General features: G+C 49.4%; 1 protein-coding gene across 2 annotated transcripts in view; it reads right to left on the reverse strand.

The window, feature by feature from the left end:
• Positions 1-4,878: 4,878 nt before the first annotated feature.
• The window catches only part of Rassf3 (Ras association domain family member 3), a 64,661-nt gene continuing 42,144 nt past the window's right edge, over positions 4,879-27,395 (reverse strand). Inside the window, exons 1-5 of one of the 2 annotated variants that reach the window (XM_039079486.2) lie at positions 14,727-15,123; positions 12,317-12,424; positions 11,261-11,483; positions 9,801-9,910; positions 4,961-7,566 (exon numbers count right to left, since the gene is read on the reverse strand). In XM_039079486.2, coding sequence (XP_038935414.1) covers positions 7,417-7,566; positions 9,801-9,910; positions 11,261-11,483; positions 12,317-12,325 — 492 coding nt within the window. In that variant the 5' untranslated portion in view covers positions 12,326-12,424; positions 14,727-15,123 and the 3' untranslated portion in view covers positions 4,961-7,416. Of the gene's footprint in view, positions 7,567-9,800; positions 9,911-11,260; positions 11,484-12,316; positions 12,425-14,726; positions 15,124-27,395 lie in introns of those variants that run through there. The other variant, NM_001108747.2, reaches the window with a different exon arrangement.

Consider the following 27,395-nt stretch of genomic DNA (forward strand, 5'->3'; position numbering starts at 1 on the left):
CCAGGCTGGCCGTGAACTTACTGTGCCGAGGAGAGTGGCTTGAACTTCTGATCCCTCTGCCTCCACCTCTCCAATGTTGGAAGAGAAGAGTCTCGGACCTCCACACTTGGCTATGTAGAGTCTGAAATGGACCCTGGGGTTTTGACCATGATTGAGTTTCCTAAGAACTCGTCTCCATTTCACAGGAAAACAAACAACAGGCAACCGAGTTTGGAAGCAATTGTTGCCACAAATGTTAAATGTGCCCCTTGCCAAGGATGACCTCAGAACAGTAGAAAACAAGACCTCCGGAATGGCCCTAACAGACACACGCTGCTATCAAATGAACCCCAGAAGCCGCTCACCATCTTTAGAGAAGACTCCCTCAAATTCTGAACCCTGCTGGTAATCCCTCCCCTTCAAGACCTGGCTCTAAATCACTTCTTTGGACCCCTTAGTTGTTACCAAAAGCAGCTGGGATCATTTCCAGCACGCTTGACTGTTTATAATGACACGGATGGCACCCTCGTTCCCAGGAAGGTGTGAGGTGGGGGCATCATGCTCCCCCCCCCCACATATTGCCCCCAGTTCCTAACACTGTTGCACTTCCTAGCTCCTGTTGATGGCAGGGGCGGTCACCCTGGAATCTCACTATAGGGAGGATGAGACTTGAGTATTGGCACAAGTTGGAATCTAGTATGGCCACACACTAAATTCTAGGTCAGTTTGGGCTACAAAGTGAGACCCTGTCAGAAAGGGGAAATCATTCAGTTAATAAAACTGAGAGACTTGAAGTTTCTTTTCAAGCCCAGAATTTACTAATACAGATAAAATATGCAAGGTGATAGGAACACGAGCATCACCTGGGTGGGGCGGCACACGTCTTTAATCCCAGCACTTGGGAGGCAGAGGCAGGTGCACTTCTCTGAGTTCAAGGCCAGCCTGGCCTACAGAGTGAGTTTCAGAGCAGTCAGGAATATGTAGAAACTGTCTCAAAAGACTAAACAAAATAATAAAATTATCACAAACTTGATTGGCTAAAGTAATTCCCTCCCCAGAACAAAGAGACTGCCTTAAAAGTTCAGAGTCGGGATTGGGGATTTAGCTCAGTGGTAGAGCACTTGCCTAGCAAGTGCAAGGCCCTGGGTTTGGTCCCCAGTTCCGGAAAAAAAAAAAAAGAAAAAAGAAAAAAGTTCAGATTCCTGTGCTGCGGTGTGTATAAACATTTCAAAGTATCAACTCACCTTCCTCAAACACAAAGACAGGAGCTTCTGGAGAGCTCAGTGTCAAGGTGTGTGGCTGAGAGCTTGTTAAGATGGCGGAGTCTCTCTATACTGGATTGCAAATGAAGTCTGCCTTGTCAAAAGGAGAACCCTATTTGATGTCTTCACAGAAACCAGAGTTTTAAATCACTAGCTGTTTCTCGACCCTATCTCTCTACAATCAACTGGGAGTGGTCTGCCAAAAAGCAAGGCAAAACAAGATGAAAACAAACCAGAGACCACGCCAAAGCCTAAACCCACCCTGACGTCAGACAAGGCTCACCTGGAAGGAACTCTATAGCTGGCCCACCCCTTCAGGCTTTCCCCAGCCTTCCTCTCCACCCAGAAGAAACTTTAGACAAGATTCTTTCTAGAACACCGAATTAAGCACACATCAGAAATCAGGCCAGGGCAGACTCCAAATACTTAGTTCCTTTGTAAAGGATGGTGCGGGTCTTGAGGTTGGCTAAGTGGCTCAACCCACTGCAAGTTTGGGTGGCTTGCCTGGCCCACTCCTAAGCCTTCTTTTCCTGGGTGCTCAGGGAATTATCTGACCAATTGCAATAAGAACACTGGGAATGGTTCCCTGCCTTGCCCACTCCTCCCAGGCAACAGACCTTAAAGGAAACTCAAGACAGTTGCTTCTCTGTATTTTAGGATTAGCCCCTAAATCAGTGGTTCTCAACCTTCCTAAGGCTGTGACCTGTGATGTCCGAATTGAACCTCTTCCAGGACCCCTTGAATGAGACTCACAGAGCCGGTGATCGATGCAAAAGCAAGAGGAGCTCTATTGTTCCAACGCGCTGGGGTCGCCTCACTTCGGGAGAGAGAGATAACCCTGAGCAGACTCTAACAGGGAGTTAGATACCTTTGATAGGGGCAGATTTCTAACACTAAGGGCAGAATTTGAACAATGGTAACTAGGCAGGGTACTACTGGTGGGCAAAGCGACCTTCAAACTGACTCACAGTCAGTGGGCCGTCTGGGACTTTCCAAGGGGGTCGGTTGGGGAGTAACAGGTAGCTTTATCTGATAGATGGCTTGCAGTTGTTCCAGGAACTAAACTAGCTCTGCTCCCTGTAAGGGAAGGGTCTTTTGGTGCTCGGAGGTCTGTGGTGCAATTTACCCACTGGCCTCAGATTGACCCCAACTCTGGCTCCTTCATGACCTTTTCATAGTTGCTCATGTTCTGGTGACCCCAACCACAAAATTATTTGTTGCTACTTCATAACTGTAATTTTACTACTGTTATGAATTGTAAATATTTGATACGCAGGATAGCTGATAGGCCACCCCTGAGAAACAGCCATCCGACTCCCAAAGGGGTCATGACCCATAGGTTGAGAGCCACCACCCTAATGAACCCACCTCCGTAAATGAAGCTCAATCACCAGTAAGTAAATAAATGCATGAAAGGGTCCCTTGTTCCAGCACAAGCCAGCTTTCAAAATCTGCCCCTCAGAGGGGTGGTAGTGTTTGTTCTTTGAAAATCAGTTTGCTAAACACTCTTTGGAGGCTCGAGAACAAGATGGCTGACAACCACTCACACCATACCTTGGGACTGCAATGTGTGCCTCACCTATGAGTGTAACAGTCATGTTGACTCATCGCCTGTGGAATAGAAACATTACTATGCTGTCAGCCTTTTGAATAAGGCCTGGTACGTGGTTGGCACCTTGTTGAGAGATTGTACCAGACTTCCCCTTTCAGTAAATTAGGATCATCTGACAGCACCCCAATGCAATGTTTGTATACTAAAACAAAACAAAAAAAAAAAAACAAAAAAACAAAAACCCTTCAGAATTCTGTCCCTCTTGTGTGTCACTCTCACAACACAGATCCATGGTGTGAGCTTGGAAGGTGTGAGAACTCCCCACCAGCAAGCAAGGACTCCTGCCGTGAACCTGCAAGATGGCCTCTTCCTGTTCCCTCCAGAGCTGAGTACCCAGCCCCCCCCCCCCCAAACTCACTACACACTAACAGAGTCCAGGGTTACATGACTATAAATCTGGGTTTCCTTTGCTCCTCCTCAGATTGATTTTACTAGAACAATCCCAGGAGGCTGGGAAACACCTACCCGCCTGTATGTGCTGGTTTATTATAAAAGATACAGATGAAGAAAATCAGCGGACAAGAGGCCATATTCTCCGAGAAGCTGTCTATGTGGGGATGGGGTCTTCACTACACAGAGCCTGCAGTGACACATAAGCAGCTACGCTGAATTGGGATTGAAGGGGAGGAAGCCCAGCAGGGTGGTTCTTTCTCTTTCTCTTTAGGTGGCCTCGCTTTCTCACAGCTAAGAGGCAGGACCCCTTTTGAGATGGAGTCTCGTGCTACACTTCAGACAAATAATTAACTTTTATCTCCCCCTCACCCCTACCACGAGCTGAGGACCGAACCCAGGGCCTTGGGCTTTCTAGGCAAGCGCTCTACCCCTGAGCTAAATCCCCAACCCCAACTTTTATCTTTCTTTTTTTTTTTTTTTTTTTTTTTTGGTTCTTTTTTTCGGAGCTGGGGACCGAACCCAGGGCCTTGCGCTTCCTAGGTAAGCGCTCTACCACTGAGCTAAATCCCCAGCCCCAACTTTTATCTTTCTTAACATACTATTGACATAGTGACAGGGCGGGACTCAACCCGAGGTCGTTTCCTTTTCTCTAAGTAGTTTTCATTTTTAATTATGTGCATGTGTTTGGGTGTGCGGTGTAAATTCAGGTGCCCACAGAGGCCTGAGAGCTCTCTAGAGATCGTTATTTGCAGAAGGTTGTGGGCTCCCAGGTGTGGATGCTTGGGAACTGATCTCTTTCCGTTCAGAAAAAGCGGTCAACACTTTGTAACCACTCAGCCACCAGATCTGAGACAGAGTCAGGGAGACTTGCTTCCATGACCTGCCTTAGTGAAGAGAAACTCTTGCTTCTACGATTTGTCTTAGGGGAGGGAGGGAGGAGTCAGGAATCATGTTGAAATGCCTACCCAGAACCTTTAGAAAGAATCTGGCAGGGGTTGGGGATTTAGCTCAGTGGTAGAGCGCTTGCCTAGCGAGCGCAAGGCCCTGGGTTCGGTCCCCAGCTCCGGAAAAAAAAAAAAAAAAAGAAATGGGAAAGAATCTGGCAAACTACTTCTCCCATGGCCCGGCCCTCATTTCAACAAGGCCTCTAGGGGGCAGCATGGCAGACAGAACACTTTATGCAGCCTTGGAGGCTGAACAAGGCAGACACTGTCACCATCAAATCCAAGCAAACCTCTCCATCTATTTGTAAAAACAGTTGCAGGAATCTAAAACCGAATACGGTCTGCTGTTGAAGTGGCCTAATGCAGGTAAAAATATGGCCAAACAAGAATGGCAGGGGTGGACCGGGGCCTCTAAGGGCTGCCTGCTTCTGCTGGTAGTAGGAACAAGAAGTTTGCATGGCTTTCGACAGTTCCCAAGGCATACATTTGTTTTCACAAGGAAAACAATTTTGATGTACAGGACAGGTAGACATGGAGCTAAAATAACAAAAAATGATACTTGGAAAAGCGTGTGCCTCCTCTCCAGAAAACAAAACAAAACAAAAAAAAACCCAAACCAATACCATATCCTCGTAAACATTACTGAACTGTGTTCTTCATTCTTCTCTTAAAAAAAAAACAAAAACTGTTCCAAAACCGTGACAAATATATGTTTTATCACATGTATTACACATACATTGGCATGTTATCATAAATAAAGACATATGAACTTATCAACTAACAACTTCGGTTTTTAATAACAGAAACAATTTTGCCATTCCAGACACAATTTCAGGGGAGAAAAAAAAATCTGCCCTATAAAAATAAAACTTAAACTCATAAATATAGCTCTGAACTTTAGATCTAAAACGCCCCTCGGCAGCCGCCTTCGCCTCACGCCGTTCCTGTACCATCGTCACGTTCCGAAGAGAAATCAGGATGGCAGCAAAGCTTCGCTCCCTAAGGATCTGAACCAGGGGTTTCTTCTTAGATCTTTGCCTCTGGAGCCTTTTTCTTCCTTCAGGCTTTAAACCTGCTGCTGTAGTGACCAGTGTTTGGGAGAGAACATCAGTCTTCAGGAGCCACGAGCTGACAGAGTGCCATCCAGTGACCTTTCCGAGACACAAGGTGTGGGGCACACGCCATGGAGCGAGGTTCGGATGAGGACAGAGGAGGGTGCTGCTTCATACAGTCTACTTCAAGTAAAAAAAAAAAAATTCACAGATACCCATCAGCTGCTACTTTATGGTCTAACAGTGTCTTAATCGGAGAAACGAATGCTTTGCAGATGCTAAGCACGCTAGGAGGAGTAATTAGGGGACCAGGTGGCTGGTGGCGGTGTACGCAAAACCCAAGCCTTAGTCTGAATAGTAAAACCAGTACAAGAACCATGAAGGCATTCCCTGAACAACAAAGGCAGCGTGTTGGATGACAATGTCACTAAACCTCACTGATGCACAGAAAAGAAATCACATGCAAAATTAAACAAGATGTGCCATTCATATTTTATAGCTAGCTGTGTTTCCACCCCCATCTCTTCCTAATAGCTTAGAAGATCCGATTGTCTCAGGAGCTTGCGAAGCATTACCCACACTTGGATCTGCCTCCCACGGGGTGACATCTCTGACAAGTCAGGGGGGGGACAAGCCACCTCGAAGGGACAGACTCTCCATCAAAGGCACGGTTCATAGAAAGGCAAAGAGCTGGAGCACCTTGGAATTTCCAAACGATTCCGTCAGGTGTCACCATGTTAACAATTCCTTGGGAATTTATAAACAACAACAATCTATCTAGACTAGAGACAGACCGACTGTAAGGCCCCTCCAGAAGCACGGAACAACCTTCCCTCCGCTCTCTGATTTGCAGGCTGCTGCAGAAAAGGAGGCCATCGAGCCTGTCTATTGCACACGCGTCTCTTTGGTTGGGAGGAACATGCATACTTGTGTTAGAACAGTTCCATAATGAACGCCTGCTGTGCGGCCAGCTGGGTGTGGACTTTCCTTCCTTGGGGCCCTTAGTTATGTCTCTTAAGAGGCAAGGATGCGGCCTTTAATCAACATCCCTGTCTTCTACTTCATAAGAACTTTGGAGAATGATTTGGGGCTGGTGGGGGGCAAAAGGGTGAGGGGGGTAGGGAAAAGGAAGGGTGGAATAAACGGGAAGAGGATGATTGTCACAAAGTGTGCTGTGAGCCCGGCCTTGCTGCTGCTTCTAGCTAACAGCTGAGCGGAAGCAGCTGCCCTTACTCCAACTCCTTTTTAACTCTGAGAGCAACCTCTGCGGGGGGAGGGGGAACCTAAGGTAACAGGAATCAGCACACGGTCAGGCCCCACCTACACAGAGAAGCTAAACCCCAGGCCATCCACTCCACGCCAGAATGGATGAGCAGGTGAGATCCAGCGGAGGCCAGCCAACCTATGGTCAAGGTCAAATCCACTGTAGGTCAGCATAGTTCGTGGACCCCTCCTTTGGGTTTATTAGCTCCAAGCTCTTTGGCCCTGACCTCACGTTTTACCACTAGCAAATTAGGCAATCTTTAGCTGAGCTCAGCATCAATCCTGAATGCTCTCAGCTCCTTTCCAGACAAACACCTTTCTCCTCTAACACTAACTTAGAAACCAAGCCACCTCCCCAGGCCCTGGGCCCTCGCCTCCCTCTATCTTCCCCTACATGCTCTTTACTTTCTTTATTGTCAAAACTCTTCCGGAATCTTTTCCCACTCCCCCAGAGTTCCTAAATTCCTGTGTCTTTCATTCTTGTGGGTAGTCTGCTCTAACGGAGAACAAGAACAAGCAGGTAGTTTCCCCGTAGGACAAGAACTCAGAGATCGCTTCTTAAAGCTCATCGTCGCACCCTGAAGCTTACCAAAATCACATCATTAAAGCAACTAGAAGAAAACAGAGGACATCAACCCGGAGTTCATGCGTCCATGTACTCCAGGGCGTGCCCGACGCGCACAGGCTCACAGCTTGCAAGAGGTAACGTCGCTTAACAGAACAAGCTTGCAGAGTCCCTTGTGCCAATCCGTGAGGCGCAGGCTGCTGCGTGACCAGGCTCAGAACTGTGTGTACAGAGGAAAGAGGAGGACCCTAGCACGGCGGGGCACGAAGACAGCTCTCCGAGAAGAGAGGCAATCAATGCGGCTCTCTCATGCGTCCCGAGCTGTGCCTTCCTGGCAGGAGGAGCCTTAGCCTGGCTTCCACACCTCGCCCAGGGCTTCCTCCAGCTTCTGCCTGTAGGCTGTATAGCGCCGCTTCAGGCTCTGTAGCTGTTCGTCCTCTTCCTTGTCCAAGATGCGCAAGAAGTTCTGCAGCTCCGGGAGGCTGAAGGCTTCCCACTGTTGGGGACAAAGAGGAACCCATCGTGACAGGATCCAGGAATGACCCAGACAGAATCACTTCGGTGTCTTCCCCGAAACCAAGGGAGGGTGTGTCCCCCTCCCACCACCAGGACAAGGTTTTGCTATGTTGTACAGTCTGGTCTTGAACTCATGATCCTCCTGCCTCAGCCTCCTGAGTGCTGGTTTTAAGGGCATGTGACACGAAGCCCCGCAGAAGACTGAGGTGTGGCTGTCCTCCCCTCCTAGTCCAACCCTCCAGAGAATCAGCCCCTCACACCTGCATTTCCCATCCTCAGTCTTGCCTTCTTCTCCCTGCCCACAACCTCAACACCACGGAGTTCTGCAGCCAACCTGCTCTCTCCATGTCTGCTGCCCCAGTTCTCCTCACCACTCCTCGCCCCTGCAGCCTCCTTCCCCACCTTCTCGCTCTACTCTTGCCCTCTCTGCCCTCAGCCCTGACTCCCAGCCTCTTCCCCACCCCAGCCATGGTAAGCACGAGTGGTTAAAATATCCAGTTGGCACCCCCGGAACGTTTACATGAGGTAAGGAATGCGCTGCCTTCCAGCCCGCCCTGAGCTTCCTCAATGCCTCAGCTTAGCACATGTTCTCCTTGCTTTGCTTGGCCCATCAATCCTCTGGCCACCCTTCAGATCTCAGCTTACACCTACCTTCTTGAGAAGGTTGCCGGGACCTTTCCTCTTCCCGTCCCACCCAATGCTAGGTTTATTAACAGGTCTCATTGAGCCACTTTGAAGCCCAGCTCGCTGGCCTACGCCTGCCCTCCATGGCAGCTGAATGCAGCTTGCTACTTGGAGTTTGGTTCTTGTCCTAGAGGCCAAGCTCTCTTCACTGAGAGCATCCCACAGCAGTCACTACACTCACAAGACACACACACTCACAAGACAGATACACAAGACACACACACACACACACACACAATACACATCTCACACACACAGGACACACACACTCACAAGACAGATACACAAAACACACACACGCACACTCACACACAAAATGGAGAGAGAGCAGCAAGATGTCTCAATGGTTAACAGCTCCTCTTGCCAAACCTGAGAACTAGAGTTTGATCCCTGGGACCTACATGATGAGAGAGCTGACTCCTACCAGTTCCCCTCTCACCCCCACACGAATGAGGTAACAAGTGCATATTCACACATCCCACATCAGCACAAAACAATAAAATGTAATTTAAAACACAAAAGGGGGAGTTGGGGATCTAGCTCAGTGGTAGAGCGCTTGCCTAGGAAGCGCAAGGCCCTGGGTTCGGTCCCCAGTTCCGGAAAAAAAGAACCAAAAAGCAAAAAACAAAAAACAAAACAAAAAAAAAAAACACACAAAAGGTTTTTTCTTTAAAAAGCAGTGAATATCAAGGAAATTGCTGCATGCAAAAAACAAAAAAACAAAAACAAAAACAAACAAACAAACAAAAAAAAACCACAAAAAAAACAAAACCCCGCAGTGACCCATGATCCGACTTCTTCCCCGTGGCCCACCTGTAACTGTAGTGCTGTGAAAGGCTGTCCTCTGATCTCCACATGCGTGCCGTGGCACACATGTCCACATCCACAGTGAGAATAAGAACTATTTTTAAGAAAGTGTTACTTTCTAGCCCTTTTCTGAGTGGAAGGCTGTAATATCAGAAGCTCTGCCTTGTGTTGTGGCCCTCTCTAGCCACAGCCGGGGCCCCTGACTGCGAGCCTGTTCTCTTAGCATCGCAGACTGTTCCCCGGGACACCTCACAGTCTCGAGTCTGAGCTCCTGGGCTGGAGAGTTTGCTCCAGGATCACTGAGAGCTGGCATACGATCTACACGGCAGCCTAAATGGTTTCCAATGGACACCCCAGAACATCCTCCCTGGAGAGAGAAGGACGAGTGCAAACAGAGGTCCTGAGTCATCTGACTGGACGGAGAAGGAGGCAGATGCCAGGCCTGCATCTTTTAGCAGACTTTTTTGGAGACTTTTAGCAGCAGATATGGAGGAGGCGCAGCTAGATTACAGTCCCATGGAGTGAACATTGCTGTCTGTGTGAGCATGAGTAAGAGTTCTTTCCGCCGACCTCTGAAGAGCACATGGCAATATAATGTTCTAAGAGAATTATACTGTAGCTAACTAGGGGTTCTCTTTTGCTGCCCCCTCATCTCCTTGGTGCAATAAAGCAGGCCAGCTGTTCTGTGTCATCTGATGTCACCATGAATGATCCCTCACTCACCTCTCCAATTTCGTGTTCTCGAAGAACAAAACTAAGCGTGTCGGTTCTGGGCCCTGCTACCAAACGCAGGTACAGCGGGTGTTCCCGGTCGGAGAGCTTGCAGGCATACACTGGGAAGGGAGACAAACAGCGTGTTACAGAGGACTCCAGAGAGCCAGAGACGGTTCTCCCAGCCCACCCTGACACGCCAGTAACAGGTCACATTCCCCGAGCCTCTAGATCACCGGTCTCTCATGCTAACACCACAGACCCACAGGGCACAAACTGCCCAGCAGACACGGTGCCTTGAAGAGGAAGAAATGAATTTGTATCAAATAGGGTACAGTGATTCTGTCCCTCCTTTCAGAAAGGACACTTTGGGGGAGGGGGAGGGACCTTAACCCCTCTAAAAACTACAAAAACAACTCAACCAAACAATTTAAATCCAAAGCCCCAGGAGCAAACTTCTTTGCAGATTAAGGACGGGTGGCCCAGCAGGCCAGGAGCTTGTCCTATGAGCACACTGTGTCTTTACAGACAACACGGATGTACTCTCCTGTCGGAAGATTTACCAGCCGTGAGGGTGACGGCTTAGCAGGACACTGCCATTTTAGATTGTGTGGCTGATGTCCACCTGTGCTGGCCAAGTTGCTGGCAAGCTAAAAATGTCGTCAGGTCTTCCCTGTGTCCCTTAGCACTTCAGATGCAATTGCACTGTAGTTTCCTGGCAGCTGCCCCTCCTCGCTAGGCTGCTGAGCCCGTGGCTTCTGACTTGCCTATTTTTCTGTTCCAAAGAGCCTTTCTTTAACAAATGTACACACTTGGGAAAAGCTGTGCGTCACCCTGTGTAGCTAAGGGACATTCCTATCATGTCAAAGTCAGTACATTTTCTTCGATGGCTGCTTTAAGGCTTTTCCCAGAGAAAACTTAAGTGGCTTACTGCTACTTACTGCAGGGACTATAGACACCAACTTCCATTCCAACTGCTGCCCGGGAGATCCCATCCCGCTTCCTGAAGTAACCTAATGTGCGCTCTATTCACTGGGCATTCGTGTAGGCTCAAGCAGACCTGGGGTCAACATTGCTTGGTTTTTGCATGTGAGTTGTACGTGTGCCTCTTGGCCTCTCCAGCCTTAGCACGTGTACATGAGCTTCAAATGTAAATCATCACTGAAAACTTCAACCACCTAAGTGTTCCTTGGTGCGTTAAAGGGCATTAAATTCATCGCTAACATGCTCTCACCAAACCTGTCCCTCTGTGCGGCAATACCAGCAACAAATCCTCCACGCATGCCCGCTGCACACAGATGCCTCAAAGCCCCTCAGGCCTAACGCAATCATAAATGTCTGACATCAGAGTGTGGCTCCCACACTCTGTCCCTGGCCTCTGACGAGGCACCTCTCGGCTGCCCTTCCTTCTGCTAATGAGTAAGAAAGACAGGAACAGAGGGACCGCTTTCATTTGAAGCGTGGCCACGTACCTTGGTCTTCCCTGTGACAACGCTTATAAAGCGCAAACTTGGTGGGACTCTCGGTCACCTGAAACTTCTTGAGCAGCGCGTCGATCACGTCTCCCACGGTGTTTGTGCTGCTGATATGAAGCGTGTTCATGCAGCCACTGCTGCTGGGGTTGGCAGGGGTCTGGGCAGGTTTGCAGAGTTCCATCTGCACCTTAATGAAGCCAGTGTAAATCCCGTTTGAATTCTGGAGAGTAAAGAAAGGCATACTGAGTGGGCGGTCGGCAGGCTGGGAAAGGAGCAGATCTAAGCCCCATGGGAAGGCGAACAGCTTTTACCCAGTTTTGTCTCGAAAACGATTTCACCAAAGAGAGCAGAGAGGGGCTCCCTCAGTGGGGGATTAATACAAGATCTGCAGGGTGGATGCTGTGGAGGATGCTCCAGGATGTCCTGGAGCGCTAGCCCTGAGGTTTGTGCTTCCAAAGCTTCCTGTGATGGATCAGCACCCATTGAGGAAGACACTGTCCTGCGTGGTCCGCGCCTGCCAGACCAGAGCTGCCCTGAAGCCTGGAGCGTGTCTCAGCTCTGTGCTCAACACCAACCTTCCACAGAGAGGAAGGTCACAGCGAGGGCTCTGAGACACCCAAGTCAGCATTGTGTTGACACTAGGAAAATAGACTAGCTTTATTCCCAGCGGCAAGGGGACACAGCAGATGGCACTGTTGCTACACCCTTGTGCCCAGTGGGTCAGACACTCCCACCTGGTCAAGGCGGGGTCCCTCACTGTGTTCTTGCTGCGGCTGCTGCTACTGCAGCTCTTGGGTATTCCAGGAGAATGGTCCTGAAAGCTCAATTCTCCATTTCTCTGTAGGAGTGTTGGCATTACAGATGTGCACCGCTCCATCTGGCCTTTTTTTCACGAGTCTCAGGGATCAAACCTACCAGCCCTGCCAGCTTGTACTTTTACACAGACAGACAGACAGACAGATATCCGCACATGCTCATACCCCGTCCCTAGCCAGCTCCCTGCCCCCAGCCGTCTGTCAGTGAGAGCCAGGTGAACCAGGAAGGAGTACTTACTAAGGTCATCTTCAGCTTATCTGTGACGGCTAAATTGTACTTATGCACTTTCTCTTTGATTTCCTCTTTGCTGAGGTAATTGTGTGTTTCCTTCTCCTTCTCCACATCCTAGAAGAAAAACCGTCCGTGATCATGCATGAAGAACCACACTGGGGGGAAGGTGCAGATAAACCAGGTTTCATCTGTGTTTCACAAAAGAGCAGCAGACGCATTTCTCCCCGAGACACAGGCAACTCTAGTCTATCAGCCAGCACACCAGGTTCATCTGCCAAGCACGCCTCATTCTTCACACCCGTCTTCCTAGGGGTAGCGGAATGAAGTCAATCCACCAGCAACTGGAAACAGCACTTCAATAAATATTAGTCCGCAAATCTGCCTTTGCCAGATTCCTTCTGTAAAAGTAAAGTTCTGCAGAACATCTGCTAGGCTGCGGGGCACTTCGACCTCTAAGGGGTATTCGTTTACCTTCATGTTTACTTCTGAGACAGGGCCTCATTGCGCGGCCCTGGCTGGCCTGGAACTTACTATATAAACCAGGCTGGCCTAGAACTACTAACAGAAACCTGCCTGCCTCTGCTTCCTGAGTGCTGCTGAGATTAAAGTTGTGAGCCACTATGCCTGGCACACCGAAAGCTTCTCCTAGGTACATTTTATTAATGCCATGGTCTCTACAGCTTTACAGTACGCACTAGCAGAAAGTAGGGAACGAATACTAAGTAACTGGCAATAGTAACCGACCTGTCAGACTGTGCACCACTACCAGAGGGTATATTTACCTTCTAAATAACATGTGACCAGGTTCTCTCTACCCCACCATGCTGTCTACTTGTCCCCATACCCTATTTTCTTCGGCCTTTCTTTCCCCATAACGCAAAAGGGGAAATGCTTACTGGTTAAGTTCTTTCCTGATCCTTTAGAAATCACTAATAATTTATTATCTAAAGATCCCAATCGGGGTTGGGGATTTAGCTCAGCGGTAGAGCACTTGCCTAGCAAGCGCAAGGCCCTGGGTTCTATCCCCAGCTCCGGAAAAAAAAAAAAAAAAATCCTCGAAGATCCCAATCAATGCATATTTGTCCTGCCTGATCTTATGTCAACTTGACACAGGGTAGAAGGAGGTAGGGAAGAAGGAACTTCAAATGAGAAAATGCCCCCCACTGCCCTCAACTGTGGGTCAGCCTGTGGCGCATTTTCTTGATTGGGTGATTGATGTGGGAGGATCTAGCATACTGTGGGTGGAGTCACACATGGACTGGTGGTCCTGGGCACTTTACAAAAGCAAGCCAGGTGTCTGTCTTAGTCAGGGTTTTTATTCCTGCACAATCATCATGACCAAGAAGCAAGTTGGGGAGGAAAGGATTTATTCAGCTTACACTTCCCCATTGCTGTTCATCACCAAAGGAAGTCAGGACTGGAACTCACACAGGGCAGGAAGCAGGAGCTGATGTAGAGGCCATGGAGGGATGTTACCTACTGGCTTGCTTCCCCTGGCTTGCTCAGCCTGCTTTCTTATAGAACCCAAGACCACCAGCCCAGGGATGGCACCGCCCAAAACGGACCCGCCCATCTTTGATCACTAATTGAGAAAATGCCTTACAGCTGGATCTCATGGAGGCATTTCCTCAAGGGAGGCTCCATTCTCTGTGATAACACCAGCTTGGGTCAAGTTGACACACAGGACCAGACAGTACAGCAAGCCAGTAAGTAAGCAGACCTCAATGGCCTCCACCATCAGTCCTGCCTTGAGCTCTGATGCACTGACTTCTCTGGATGATGCACTACAAACTCTAAGAAAATGTAAACCCCTTTCCTCCCCAAGTTGCTTTTGGCCATCGTCTTATCCCAGCAATGGAAACCTAACTAGGACAGATGAATCCATGTACCCACAATCCCAACTGTAGCATCTGGAGAGCCAAGGATGCCAGGCACCACACTGGATCACGTAACCACGCACAAAGCTGGCGAAATTACCCAGTGTCCATGCAGAACTGAGTCCTAGCAAGCGAGTTAACTTGCCAGAAGAAACTTAGCTGCTGAGTGGAGCCTGATTCCCAAAGCCGGGCAACGCTCACCAACCCAACTGTCTGGCAGCCTGTAAGTCTCTCCGCATGGGCATTTCATTTAATGCCTCCTCGAAAAATGAGCTAGCTAGCGTCTCTGTGGTATAGACAGGAAAGTCCCCACTAGTTACCCGAACAAGTTCTACCTTTTTTTTTTTTTTGGTTCTTTTTTTCGGAGCTGGGGACCGAACCCAGGGCCTTGCGCTTCCTAGGTAAGCGCTCTACCACTGAGCTAAATCCCCAGCTCCGAACAAGTTCTACCTTAATCTAGGCCCTAAATCTTTTTCCCTAAATCGGCCTCCAAGGCTCTGATGTGGACAAACATTTGAAAATGCAAAGAACGTGTGTACCTTCGATTCAAACTTGAGGGGCAGACTGGAAAAGGACAGTATGAAGATATCTATGCCTGTTCCAGCTAGCCAGAGCGCACCATGCTCACAGCTGGGTGGGTAGTACAGGCAGTTGTTCCACTGTGTGGCAATGGCACAGACACCAGGAATGGTCGCTATGGAAGCCGCTGGAGGAATGCCATCCAGAATACAGAACTGCAAGCATTCCCGCAAGACCAGGTTCCGTTCTTGACATTCTTTAGTCGACCACTGGGCCTCAGGGCTTGCTCACTCGTTGGAGTCTGTTTGCTCATTTCCTGCTAAGTGACGAGTCTGGAGTAGGCCCTATCTGAAGGGCCCCTGACCTCTGAGCAGCACCGCCTGCCAAGATCTGATCTGATCTGATCTGATCTGATCTGATCTGATCTGATCTGATCTGATGGCTGCTCTCTCTCAAGGCCAAGGGAGGGACAGGGCTCCACGTGAGGGATCAAGGGTGCTAAAGGGCCCCCAGACCACTGGCTGCATACAAACAACACTGCATGTGTATCTGGGGCTTCACACCGGCGAGAATCCCAAGGAAAGGAGGGGAAGGGGCGGAGGGAGTGCTAGATAGCAAAGACAAGGCCCCTCAGACCAGAAGCCCACAGGCTCTGTGAGAAAGATCAAAAGAGCCATGACCCCAGGATAGCCCACACCTGAGGATGGAGAAGTTATCTTTACTTCTCAGAGACTAAACCGAAGGAAGAGTAGGAAGCATCAGGAGGGTTGGAGCTCAGGGCCTACAAGACCCCTTCTGGGTTGAGCACTCTGTTATTCAAAGGTCAACCAGACAGTAAATCCTGGGAAAGCGACAGCCCAGAGCATTTCTGAGCTGGGTTTTTTAAAGAATAAACTTGGGGGTGGGGGTGCATGGGGGGTGGGGTGGGGGAAGGGTATCTACTCTAAACCAATCATACAGGCTTGTGCTTGAGGAGGGTGGGGTAGGAGACAGGGGGACTTGATGCAGCTGTCCTGTCTCAAGGCGCCTGTTCCCTGGGTAGCCCCGGTGAATGTAAGTGGCACACAAAGGTGGTTCGACTGCAGACAGTGCAGAGATAGGGTGCACAGACAGGGGTAGGGGCGGGGCGGGAAATGACACTGACTTCAGATAGGGCCTGAACTGGAGAAGGACGGCAACCTTGGAAAACTTCTAGATTGTTTAAGCCTTTAAGAGACTCCCTTGTCTGCCAGCCTGGGAAAGAACCCTCAAATACACGAACATTCTCAACCTCAAAGGGGCAAAGGGGTAGGGAGGAAAACGGCCAAGAGCAGAGGCACAGCACAGGCTGTAAGCAGATTACCACTGCAGGGCAGGGCGGGGAAGGGCTGGGCAGGGGCAGCCGCCCGTGAATAATGCATGGTTAGTGCACTTGGCAGCCAGGGAGGGGCCGGTGCCACACCCAGAGCGTCTGCCAGGCAGGTTACAAGTCATTCTTGTCTGAGGCCACACGGAGAGTTCTGCCATGCAAAATTCTAACTCTGAACCCATCCCTGGCATCTCAACCACTGCGCCCGAGGGATGTAATTTGGGTCGGACTCCCTTCCAGGCTGGGGCCCCATTTCCAGGCTGTTTGTTCTCCCACCAGTGAACTTTCTCAGAAGAGACACACCTGCCTACCTCACGGACACAGAGAACCTCTTTCTCATAGGCTTTCCAGGGACAGACCCTCTACAAGTCTGAAATCACTTTCTTGGTTAACTCTGAAGCTACAGTAGAATTAAAACAAAAACAAAAACAAACAAACAAACAAAAAAACAAAACAAAACAAAACCATTGAACAACAAAAGCTCAAACAGCCAGGCTGTGGTGACACACAGGCTGGGGCAGGTGGATCTGTGAGGTCAGGACCATTTTACCAAGCAAGTTTCAGGACAGACAGAGCTACACAGAGAAACCTGATCTTGTAAAAACAAAAATTAAAAAATACAAAACAAAACAAAACCACAAAAGCACAAACCATAGTGAGCAAAGCAAATCCAAACGGCTTTAAAGAAGGCTAAAAGGAGGTGAATATGCCCCCATCACTACCCTCTCATTTAGCTTAGTAAAGAAATCTGAATTTCACTTAGGTCTGAAATCACAGCTCTTCCACCTCCTAGCTGTGACCAAAGGCAAGTCAAGGGGCCACTCTCAGTCTTGGCTCTCTCATCTCTGTGAAGTGTGTAAAAACAATACCTACGTTATACAAATGAGGATACAATACCAGCCATCATTGGACAATTATTTATTAGTGCCCACTGGTGCCAAGCCGGATTTCAAGCTGTGAGAGGCAGTTGTGATCCTGCCTTCCCGCCCTTCCTGGCTGACAGCCAGGCGAAGCTTGCCCTGGGCCCCGCCCAGTCATGCCTGTTGACTGTTTCACTTGGCACCACCGCCTCTGGGATCTAAGGCAGGACTAGGGATATAGGTCATGGGTAGAGCGCAGTGTGAGACACCCAAGGTCTTGGGTGCTATAGAATGAGGGTCTTTGGAAACATCTCTGTGGGTAAACTGTTTGCCATCAAGAGTCAAGACCTGAGTTTGACTCCCCAGAGAAAGCTGGGTACAGTAGAAGCCCAGCACGACAAATCCCAGAGCTCCTGTAGTGAGATTGAGAGAGAAAGGACGGTCCCTGAACACTGCAGGACAGTTAGTCTGCAAAATACAGCAGCAACCAACAGAGACCCTGTCTCAAAATCCACATGAGGGAGGCCTCCATCTGCCAAACATGTGCCCATTCAGGAGTGTACCACACCCACAAAATTAAAGTTTAAAAAGGGAAAGAAAGATAAGCAAGCTACTGATCTTCCCCAGGGTGCTAGAGGAAGAAAAACCAAACCAAAACCAAAACAACAAAAACCCGGATTGTCCAAGGAGTGAGGAAGGACAGAAGGACAGTAAGAGGTGCGCTCCCCTCTTCCTCCTGGCTCTCAGGTACCCGATGGATCTGGGTCCAGCCTGCATCAGGTAACCTGACCAGGCCAACAAGTGCTTTTTTTCCAGACTAGACTGAAATCATAAATTCTGCTTCTCGTCCCACCTCCAGCTTTGAAAACAGGCTAATGCCTACCCTACCGACGTCTCAGGTCCCAAGAGCTTGGGGTACCCATTTGCATAGAGACAGAACGAGTTCTGGACTTAATGATTACACAGAGAATAAAGTGTCTAGCATTGTCCTCCCTAAAATGGCTCATTTCCTGGAGCAGTGGGCCCTGGGCACAGAGGAGATTCAGGGCCAGTTAAGATGAATCTGGTCATCAACTCCCATAAACATATTCCGGCCAGGCCTGGTTCCAGGGAGGAAATAACACAGTGTACGGTGGGACTGTGGTGGTTAATGTCAAACGTCAGCTTGGTTGGACTAAGGAACACATAGCACATTACTGAGGCACACTGTGTGCATGACGGTGCTTGCAGTGGATTAATGGAGACCCACTCCGACTGTGGGTAGCAAAATCCCATTGAGCAGAGGCCTGGACTGAAAGGGTCAGAGATATGCCAGCTAAGCACTGCCGTTCCCCTGCCTCGGTTTCCTGGTGGGTGCCACAGACTAGGTGGCTCCAGCTATGACACGTCCCTCACCATGCCAGACCAGACCACAGCCACCTGAACTTGGTGGGAAACGCACCCTTCCTCCCTTAAGTTGCTTTCGCTACACATATCTGGTTGTGGCCACAAGAAAAGCAACTTATACAGGGTTGTAGCCATTTTCTGCAGAGGCTCCTCCTGAAGTGAGCCCACACCCCAGTGGTGCCAGCAGGGCCCAAGGGTTTGGCCAGGCAGATCTCTGATTTCAAGGCCAGCCCGGTCTACATAGAGAGCCCTGTCTCAATCCCGACCCTTGAAGAAAGAAACAAGTTCACCAGGAACAGAGCAAGCTTGAGGCAGGGCTGACTGACATTTTAAAAAAAAAGCCTCTTCCCAGCACTGGGAGGTGGGTGGTGGAGGCACAACCAAAGGTTATCATTTTCCTAGGGAGTGGGGAAATGGTTCTCCAGTTTTGTTTTTAGATGGGATCCCTTGTATCCCAGGTTAGCTGCAGACTTGCTATGCGTGTGGCTGAGGGTGGCCTCCTGCTTCCGCATTAGTACTGGGGTTATAGACATGCCTCACACGACTGACTCCAAGTTGATTGAAAACATGCATGTGTCGATATGCTCCTAAACGGAGTTCTAGAGTACAGTGTTGGTGAGAAGTCTTTTAGGTATGCAACGTGGAGTCCCTGGGACGGGCTGAATGCCGAAGGGGCTGTCAGACAGATCTAATGCTGCAAGGTCCTAAGAGGGCCCTTTGGACCAGAAGCATGTCTTGCTTAACCCCTGTGAATACATAGGTAAGGAGGACCGGAGGGGACAGATCTGTATTACCTCAGCTGTCTGTCTTACACTCCTTGCTAAGATACTGAAGGAACCAGAACACTTCGAGTCTTTCCGAGGGTCATCTTTTCGATCTGAGCCATAACTACCCAGCAGCCCTTCCAGCAGCCATGTGTTGTCTGAGCCTACTGCAGGCAGGAGTCACATGTGGCTTCCAAGTGTGAAATGAGGAAACTAATTGGAAGCGTCTTTTAAGTGTTTCACTGGATAGCACAAATCTAGAAAACAACCGGCTGATGCAAACAAAGGACCAGAGGCAAAAAGCACCAAGAGAACAATGTAATGGGAAACAATGTAACGGGACACTAATGTGAAAACACGGGTTGGGGCACACACAACTGTGCTGAGGGGAGACTCCTATCCGCAGCTCCCAGGATGCTCAAGGTGGGTATGTAGCCTCCAAAGTGTACTCATGTGTGCAAACCCACCGGTGCCACATCCAGAGAGGCTCTGTTCTTGGTGTGTGGTCCTGGCATGTTGATTTGGACTGGCCACTCGGGAGTTGGGACTGTTGTTCTGCCAGATGGAGGGAGACTCTTTTAGCTGGCAAGATTCGGAGAGCTGGCACTCCCCTTCCAGTCCTGTGAGGATTAGGGAGTCTATCTTGCCTGAATTCAGCTGGTAGGCAGGCAACCCTCCTATGTAGCCATAAGATGCTCAGCGTGCACTCTCCTGGCCATCATCCCCTGTCATCTCTGAAGCAACAGATGATCCACTGCTGCCTCAGGCAGAAAAGCAAGTGGAAAATCGAAGCAGATGAAGTGTGGCTGCCAGAGAAGTAGAGGGAGCCGTGTCTCCCCCAAAGAGTGTTGGTCCTGTGATAGAAAGGGTGTACACACTCTCGTACCTCACACACTGCCCCTCACATCATCCCAATAAAGATGCCCTGCAGGCTCTGGGAAGCCTTGCAGTTAAGGAATCAGTAAAAGCAACCAGCAAAGAAGAGACGTTTAGCAATGCTGCGGACCTGGTGCTGGTTAATTGTGACCCAATAAGTGAATTAAGCAGGAACAGACTTTTCCCCCCTTCATCATGTAGCTGGCTTCCAACTTGCCCTTCACCGCCTTTAGTCTGATGATGCTGGTTTGTTACAGTACTAGTGTCCCATCAACAATTCACTTCATCTGTACTCTGGGAGGGGTGGGGGGGGGGTTGTAACTAGTACACCTAAAATAAAATACAACAGTCAAACTTGGTCATTTGAAGCCTCCTTTGTTCCTGAGGCTACTCATAAACAATCAAAATGACACCAGAGGACAAAGGTGGGTAGTTTAAACTATTCATTAAAAAAAAAAAAAAAAAGAGGCGGCACAGGCCTTAAATCCAAGCACTCAGGAGGCAGAGGCAGGCAGATCTCTTGAGCTCCAGGACAGCCTGCTCTACCGATCTGAGTTCCAGGATAGCCAGGGCTACAGAGAGAAATCCTGTTTTGAAAAAACAAACAAACAAACGAAATTTAAATTTAAACAGACCACAAAAATAAAACAACTACTGTCTAAGGCTGGGGTCTGCAGCAGTCTCTTCTTAAACACAGTGTGCTCAGAACATCAACACAACCCCAGCCTGTCACCACCCTTTGCCAGTGCCACCTGCTGGTCCCCAGCAGTCTGCAAGCCAAGTCCCCTGCTCCTCAGCTCATGGCCCACCCCACACAGACAGCCATCCCCACCACAGCAGCCCAGGGGTGCAGCTCGCATCACACATATCCAGGTTCAGGGCCCAAGGCACCTTCTAAGGTTTCCCAGCCACCCTACTGTGTCTTTGAATCTTCTACTGGGGGAATGCTGCGTTCAAACTAGCTGGGTCCTGAACAAGAGAGGCAGGCCCTTATCCTATACAACAGACCCAGTCCTGAAGTCTGGCCTCAAGTTTGCATTTGCAATCTATCTAGCCTCTTGCGTGTCTTATCGACCAGTGTGGTGTTCTTGCTCAGTTCCCAAAACCTAATAAATCTGCAGAGGCATATGAGGGCTTTACAGTATCAAACGCAATGGTTTATATGCTTCTGCTATCCGTCTGCATCAAAAACCAAAAGCCCTTCAAAGCATGCCCCGTAAATACCCTGGCACACCCGGGCCGTGAAAGCAGGCTCAGGCCTAACATGTTAATAAGATTAATTGAAGTTGTGATACACATTGGAAGAGCTTCATCTGAGCCTTCCATGACCTCACTCTTTAAAGCCCCAGTCACCACTCCGCCAATACCCTATATGGTTGTGCTTTTAAAACCAGGTCGTGTGCCAATCGGCAAACAGCCACTCGTTTGTTTGGAGCCAGAAAACAAACTTGGAGGTGGCCCGGCTCTTCAGGAGTGCCCTAGTCTTAGGTCCCAACCCTAAATGTATAACAGATTACACTCAGCCTTAGACATCACAGGTTGAAGCGTTTTCAAAGGAAGTCAATAGCGATGTCATTCATTTCTGAATGGTGACACAATTCATCGCTGGTTTTAATTGGTTCTCTCTCTCTCTCTCTTTTTTTTTTTCGGGTGCATGAAGTAAGAGAGAGGCCAGGCACACACAAATGTGGCTAATCTGCCCAGGCAACTAGGAAAAGAGTGAGGTGGCTGGGGAGGCAGAGCGTGGGCAAAGGTCAGCCCAGGTTGCCCTGGAGACAGGAGTTTTTTTAAGAACATGTCAACTCAAGGCCTCCGTTTTTTGACTAGCATGGCCCTGAACTATGGTCTTTGTCCCCTTACATCATCTAACACTCACTTTTACCAGCCTGCAAAGCTCCCCTAATCAAGCACTACAAAGTAATCATGCTGAAGATTAGGAAAATTAACTGAGAAAAATAAAGATAAGAAAGTGCCTGAAGCCAGGAAGGAAGAGAGAAAGAGAGAGAGGCTCAAAAACAAAACAAAACAAAACAAACCAGACCTGCTGCCCCAGATTCCAGCAGATTAAGAATCTCACTGGAGGGGTTGGGGATTTAGCTCAGTGGTAGAGCGCTTGCCTAGGAAGCGCAAGGCCCTGGGTTCGGTCCCCAGCTCCCGAAAAAAAGAACCAAAAAAAAAAAAAAAAAAAAAAAAAGAATCTCACTGGTGCAATCTGGAGGTAGACCCTGGAGTCATCAGTGGTCACAGACCATCAGCTAAGGGCACTTACTACCAGGGCTCAGGATCCTCCTCCCTCTCCCACCTCAGGTCAGCCCAGGGACACTGGAAGTTTCCACAGAGTCAGAGTCTAGTGGTAAAATCTCATGCCGCCACAGCCTCCATGACTTTTGAAACTCTGTGGGTAAGGCCAGGTTCCAGAGAACGGAAATCCAACAGGCTTGTTTGGAGACTAGAAAGGAATGCTGGGATGTGGTAGGCCAGTGAGGACGGCTGAGAAACCCTGCATGTGGTTCCTCCACCAACAGGCTCTAAGAGTCAGTCAAGGGCAGAGACAGGCAAACAAAACTCCTGGCAACTTTGCCAGGTGACACCTAACTTACAGAGAAAAAAAAAGTCTTAGTAAAATCAGAAGTTAGGGGGGTTGGGGATTTAGCACAGTGGTAGAGCGATTGCCTAGCAACCACAAGGTCCTGAGTTCGGTCTTCACCTGGGGGGGTGGGGGGTGGGGGGTGGGGGACGGACTTAGGTTCTATTCCCACCCACACACAGGAGGGTTCACAACCACCCATAACTCCAGTTGCAGGGGGATCTGACACCCCCTTCTGGCCTCTGCAGGCACTGCATGCACACGGCACACAGGGAGACACAGGTAAAATGATCTGAAACAGGTCTATGGGAAAGGATTGGGTTGTCTTTCTTTTTCCTGTTACAAGTGTAAGTTACCTCCATATGAAAGGAGGCTTAACTCCACCGTAGGCTCTGTGTTTCCAGGTAACAAAAGTATAAATGCCAATGGCCAGAACAACGGGGAGACCATGTCCAAGAGGTCACACTGAACTCCACTGTGGCTCAGATTAACATAGTTCTGATCCCCACCACCACCACCACATACCACCCTGCGGCCTCACTAATGTGCCAATCTGAGCATTCTTAGCGCTTGCTTGAACTTACACACCCCAGGTCCACAGCACCAAAAGGAAGGAGTCACGCTACAGGTGAGCCCAGGACCCAGCAGATCCTGAGACTTATTCTACTAGTAAGTATCCTAGCTCTGACTGCTTGCTTTTACAGAAATATGACAGTCTGAAAAGCCCACAAGGAGTTTAGGTTAAACTGTTTATATCACTAGCTCTCATTAACTCAACCCAGCCATCCCTTGTCAGAATATTCCTGCACTGCCCCCAAGATGACTCTTTTGATAAGCTGGTTCCGAGCCCTTAAAAGGCATGGCTCAAATCATACTGACTCCTTCTGCCAAGAGAAGACACAGTGAAGGTGCTTGCCCCACTTGGTGGCCTGTACCTCAAAAGGACACTGCCAGCCCAGAGCAAGCGCCACGGAGGACGCCGGCCAGCCCCTGTGCCTTGGTGGCGCCATCTCCAGAGTGCTGATCCAAAACTGGCTTTGCAGCCCTCGGGATTATCTTCTTTCTCCTTGCCAACGTGGTCAGATTGCACACTCTGGGGTCAAAGAAAACCAGGAACCCTGCAGAGGGAGCTCCCTGTCGTCCTCTATGGGAATCCTCTTCCTGCCTCCTGCTCTGTGGCAGCTGGGAGAAAATGTGGGAAGGATCCGGAGGTGTAAGCTACCCAGAGTGTGTCAGAACACAGGCTGGCCAGACCAGGACCGTGGCATGACAGGAGAGATGTCCACAGAGTAGCGAGTGCTTAGTGCTCCCTGCTCAGTGAACCCAGCCTAGTGGCCTAGCCCATACCCACTCGCTGCCTTAGAGAGCTCTGGCACCACTAACAGCAAAGACTCAAAATTAGGATTCAACTCCACACTAAGGAGTAGGAGGTGTCTCTATCCCTCAGCCCCATTCTGCTGCTCTTTTCTCCCACAGTATCTCAAGCAGAGGTCGCCACCCCTAACTCCAAGGCGGGTTGGAGAGCTCCCCCTGGTCAATCTTGTCACAGTTACTTCCCAGGCACTACCTGACACCCTTCACAACTGACAGGCTGAGTGGTGGAGGCCGGTTACTTTACCAGAGAAGTACTCAATTAATTGTGTGGTAATTGGAAGTGTGTGATGACGCTACACTTGGCAACTAAAGAATTCCTACTTAGCCATGACCAAAGAGTCCATTCAAAACTTGTAAAACCATTTCAAGTATTGGGGGTCGGCCCCCCCAAGGGCCCAGATACCATCATATCCTTTGACGTACCACATAGCTCATGGAAAGAGTTTCTAAATGAAAAGAAAAGCCAGGGAGGACACTCTACTGCTCTACCAAGTACAAACACAGCAAATCAGTCAATCAGTCAATCAATAGCCAGCACAGTAGACAGGGTGCCTGCCGCCGAGCATGTGGGTAGTCCTGGGTTCAAGTCCTGGGAACCCATAAACTGGGTGTGGTGGTATATGCCTTTAATCCCAGCACTCAGAGCAGAGCCGGTGTTATCCTTGGCTACTCGGCAAGTTTCAGGCCAGCCTGGGAGACCTAATAAAGAAGTGCCCAAATATGGCAGTATGCCAAAATGCTAACAGTGTTTGTCCTTCATCTGCGGAGGTCTGGAACACACACACACTTCTCTTTTTCCATAAAAATATATAAGAATTACAAACATTCCAAAAGCCTTCTTCAGGGTCTGGTTGGCTGAAGAGAAGAAGAAAGTGAAGTCTGGGGCTGGAAAGTGGCCTTTCATGTACAGAAAATAAACAGCCTTGGCAACAAAAATAACCTTAAGTCACCTGAGCACTTCACCAGTGAGACTGAGTCCCACGGTCATGCCCACTGCCCCCAAAGCAAACAGAGGCACCAGCCGGGCAAGGCTGATAGCCATCTGCACCTACAGACAGCAGAAATGGGGGGGGGGGGTGTGGGAGAGGAGAGGAGAGGAGAGGAGAGGAGAAACTACAGCTGTAAGGTAGACAGTCTGTGAAAACACATCACACACACTCACAAATACACACCCATGCTCACACATTCACAGACACACACACACACACACACAGCCAAAAATAATAGTTGGTTCCTAATGTCACACAATTGACCAATTTATAAGCACAGGCTGCCCTGCAGCTGCCCCGGGGAACTGTGGCTGTCTGTGTTTTTGTTTTAATTAGTGTTTGTCTGTAATTTACACTGTCTCTGCAGGGGAGGCTCTTCTATGCTGAGGATTCACACACCCTCCAGCTCCTTTTCCTCCTGCAGTGGTGTGCACAGGAAGCCTAAAGCCCAGAGGAAGCCAGCTCCACCTTTCCTCCGATCAGGGGTCAACAGCTGGCCCTCCTCCACTGTCCAGAGGGGCAGCCGGCAAAGACAGGGGAGGATTCATCCCTGACCTGGCCTGATCTGGTGTTGAAGAGGGTGGGGGACTGATTTAACTGAAGGACCGTGTGCACAGGTGAGCGTACAAGTCAGGGCAGCTCTGGTGTGCACCTTGGAAGCTGCCTTTCTCTCCCTGCTAAAGAGCAGACAGGAAGCGGTTGAAGATGGCAGGGCAGGGTCAGCTCATGTGGCATCGCCTGAGAACACAGGATGCTGCACTGTGGAAGCTACGGAAGCGGTGGGCCAGGGACTACAAGGAACGCCGCTTGCTCAGGACAGACTGCTTGCTCAGGACAGACTCCTTCCGCAAGGATGTGAAGGGTTTCGTTTTTACTACCTTTTCACCTAAACTGTCGATTTCCTGCCCTGGGAACTCCTTGGCAAAGTCCTCTGACATGCAAACAAAACTAAACTTTTCAAACAGGCACTGAGGGATGTTCTAGAAGGCAGAGCATTAGAATGAAGGACACTTCCTCGGGGTCACACAGGGGATGCAGTCCAACCCCTGACTACAAAATCAACTCCAGGTGTGACTGAGTCAGCTTAGGGTACATATGATGTAGGAATTTCTTTCTATTTAAAATTTCACTTGCTTAGGAACATTTTCCTTTCCCTCCAGAACTAACAAAGCAGCAAACAGCCAAGTACCACTCTACTGTGGACAACCCTCCAACCAGAGCTGAAACAGCACTGAGCAGAAGAAGAGACACTAGGCTGGCCGGGTGGCTCTGGACTCTGCACTGCTTTAGGAGCGAGGGGGCCAAGCAGAGGTCCAGGGCACACATGGCACACTGTAGCCCACCAATGACCCCGGAGGTAGGACTTTTATCCCCACTGTACAGATGTGCAAATAAAAGCTAAGGTCACACATGGTGAGTGTGGCCGTGAAGCCCAGTCAACTCCAGAACCGTGCCCCTTCTACAATTGGACTGTAAAGTTCAGGAAAACAAAGCACAATTCCTGTTGCCAGAAGACAATGTAAGTGGGGGAAACACAGAACCTTACGGGGTCATTTTCATGCCCCACTTTGCTGAGCAGGGCTGAACCTAGGACCTTTTACATGCTCGGCAGACAACTCTACCACCGAGCTACATTGCCAGCCCAACCCGGAGGAGCCACGAGGAGCCTGAGGCAGACAGCTTGTCCAGAGACACACCATGCCCCCTGCACACTGGCTTCACCCATTGTCATGGAGATAACTCCGTCTCCAAGTACATTATTTCTGTGTTCTCAACTGATTATGGGCTCAGGCAGGAAAGTAGGGTTAAAATGGGATCCCCTTTGAACACCCAACATTTGAAAAAATGGAATGAGCAAGTGTGCAAGACAGAAATCCTGTGAAAGGACAAGCTCAGACCGACCCTGCCTCCAAATCACAACAGGAGAAAGGCATGGGTATGGAGAAACAATGGAAGCAAGATTCCAGAAACTGACCAGGGAAAACTGCTAACCAGCTGTGCCCGCTTTCCCAAAATTAATGTGTTCTGGAGACTGCGCAGAACAGAGTGACATGTCTGACCAGCAGTGGGTCCCACGGGTCCATGGGCTCTTGGCTACTTTTCGTTCCTCCTTCAACTTCTTAATTTTCTTTTATTGCTTTAAGATTAATTTTTTCTGGGGCTGGGGATTTAGCTCAGTGGTAGAGCGCTTACCTAGGAAGCGCAAGGCCCTGGGTTCGGTCCCCAGCTCCGAAAAAAAGAACCAAAAAAAAAAAAAAAGATTAATTTTTTCTTATCTTATTTATGTGAGTACACTGTCACTGTCTTCAGACACACCAGAAGAGGACATGTGATTCCATTACAGATGGCTGTGAGCCACCATGTGGTTGCTGGGATTTGAACTCAGGACCTCTGGAAGAGCAGTCGGTGCTCTTAACCACTGAGCCATCTCTCCAGCCCTCCCAACTTCTCAGTTTTCATGTGAAAAGACAAAGATCTTTGTAGACACCACCAACAAATAATACT

Source organism: Rattus norvegicus, chromosome 7 (genome assembly GCF_036323735.1).
Source record: "Rattus norvegicus strain BN/NHsdMcwi chromosome 7, GRCr8, whole genome shotgun sequence".
In the NCBI taxonomy this organism is placed as follows: Eukaryota; Metazoa; Chordata; class Mammalia; order Rodentia; family Muridae; genus Rattus; species Rattus norvegicus.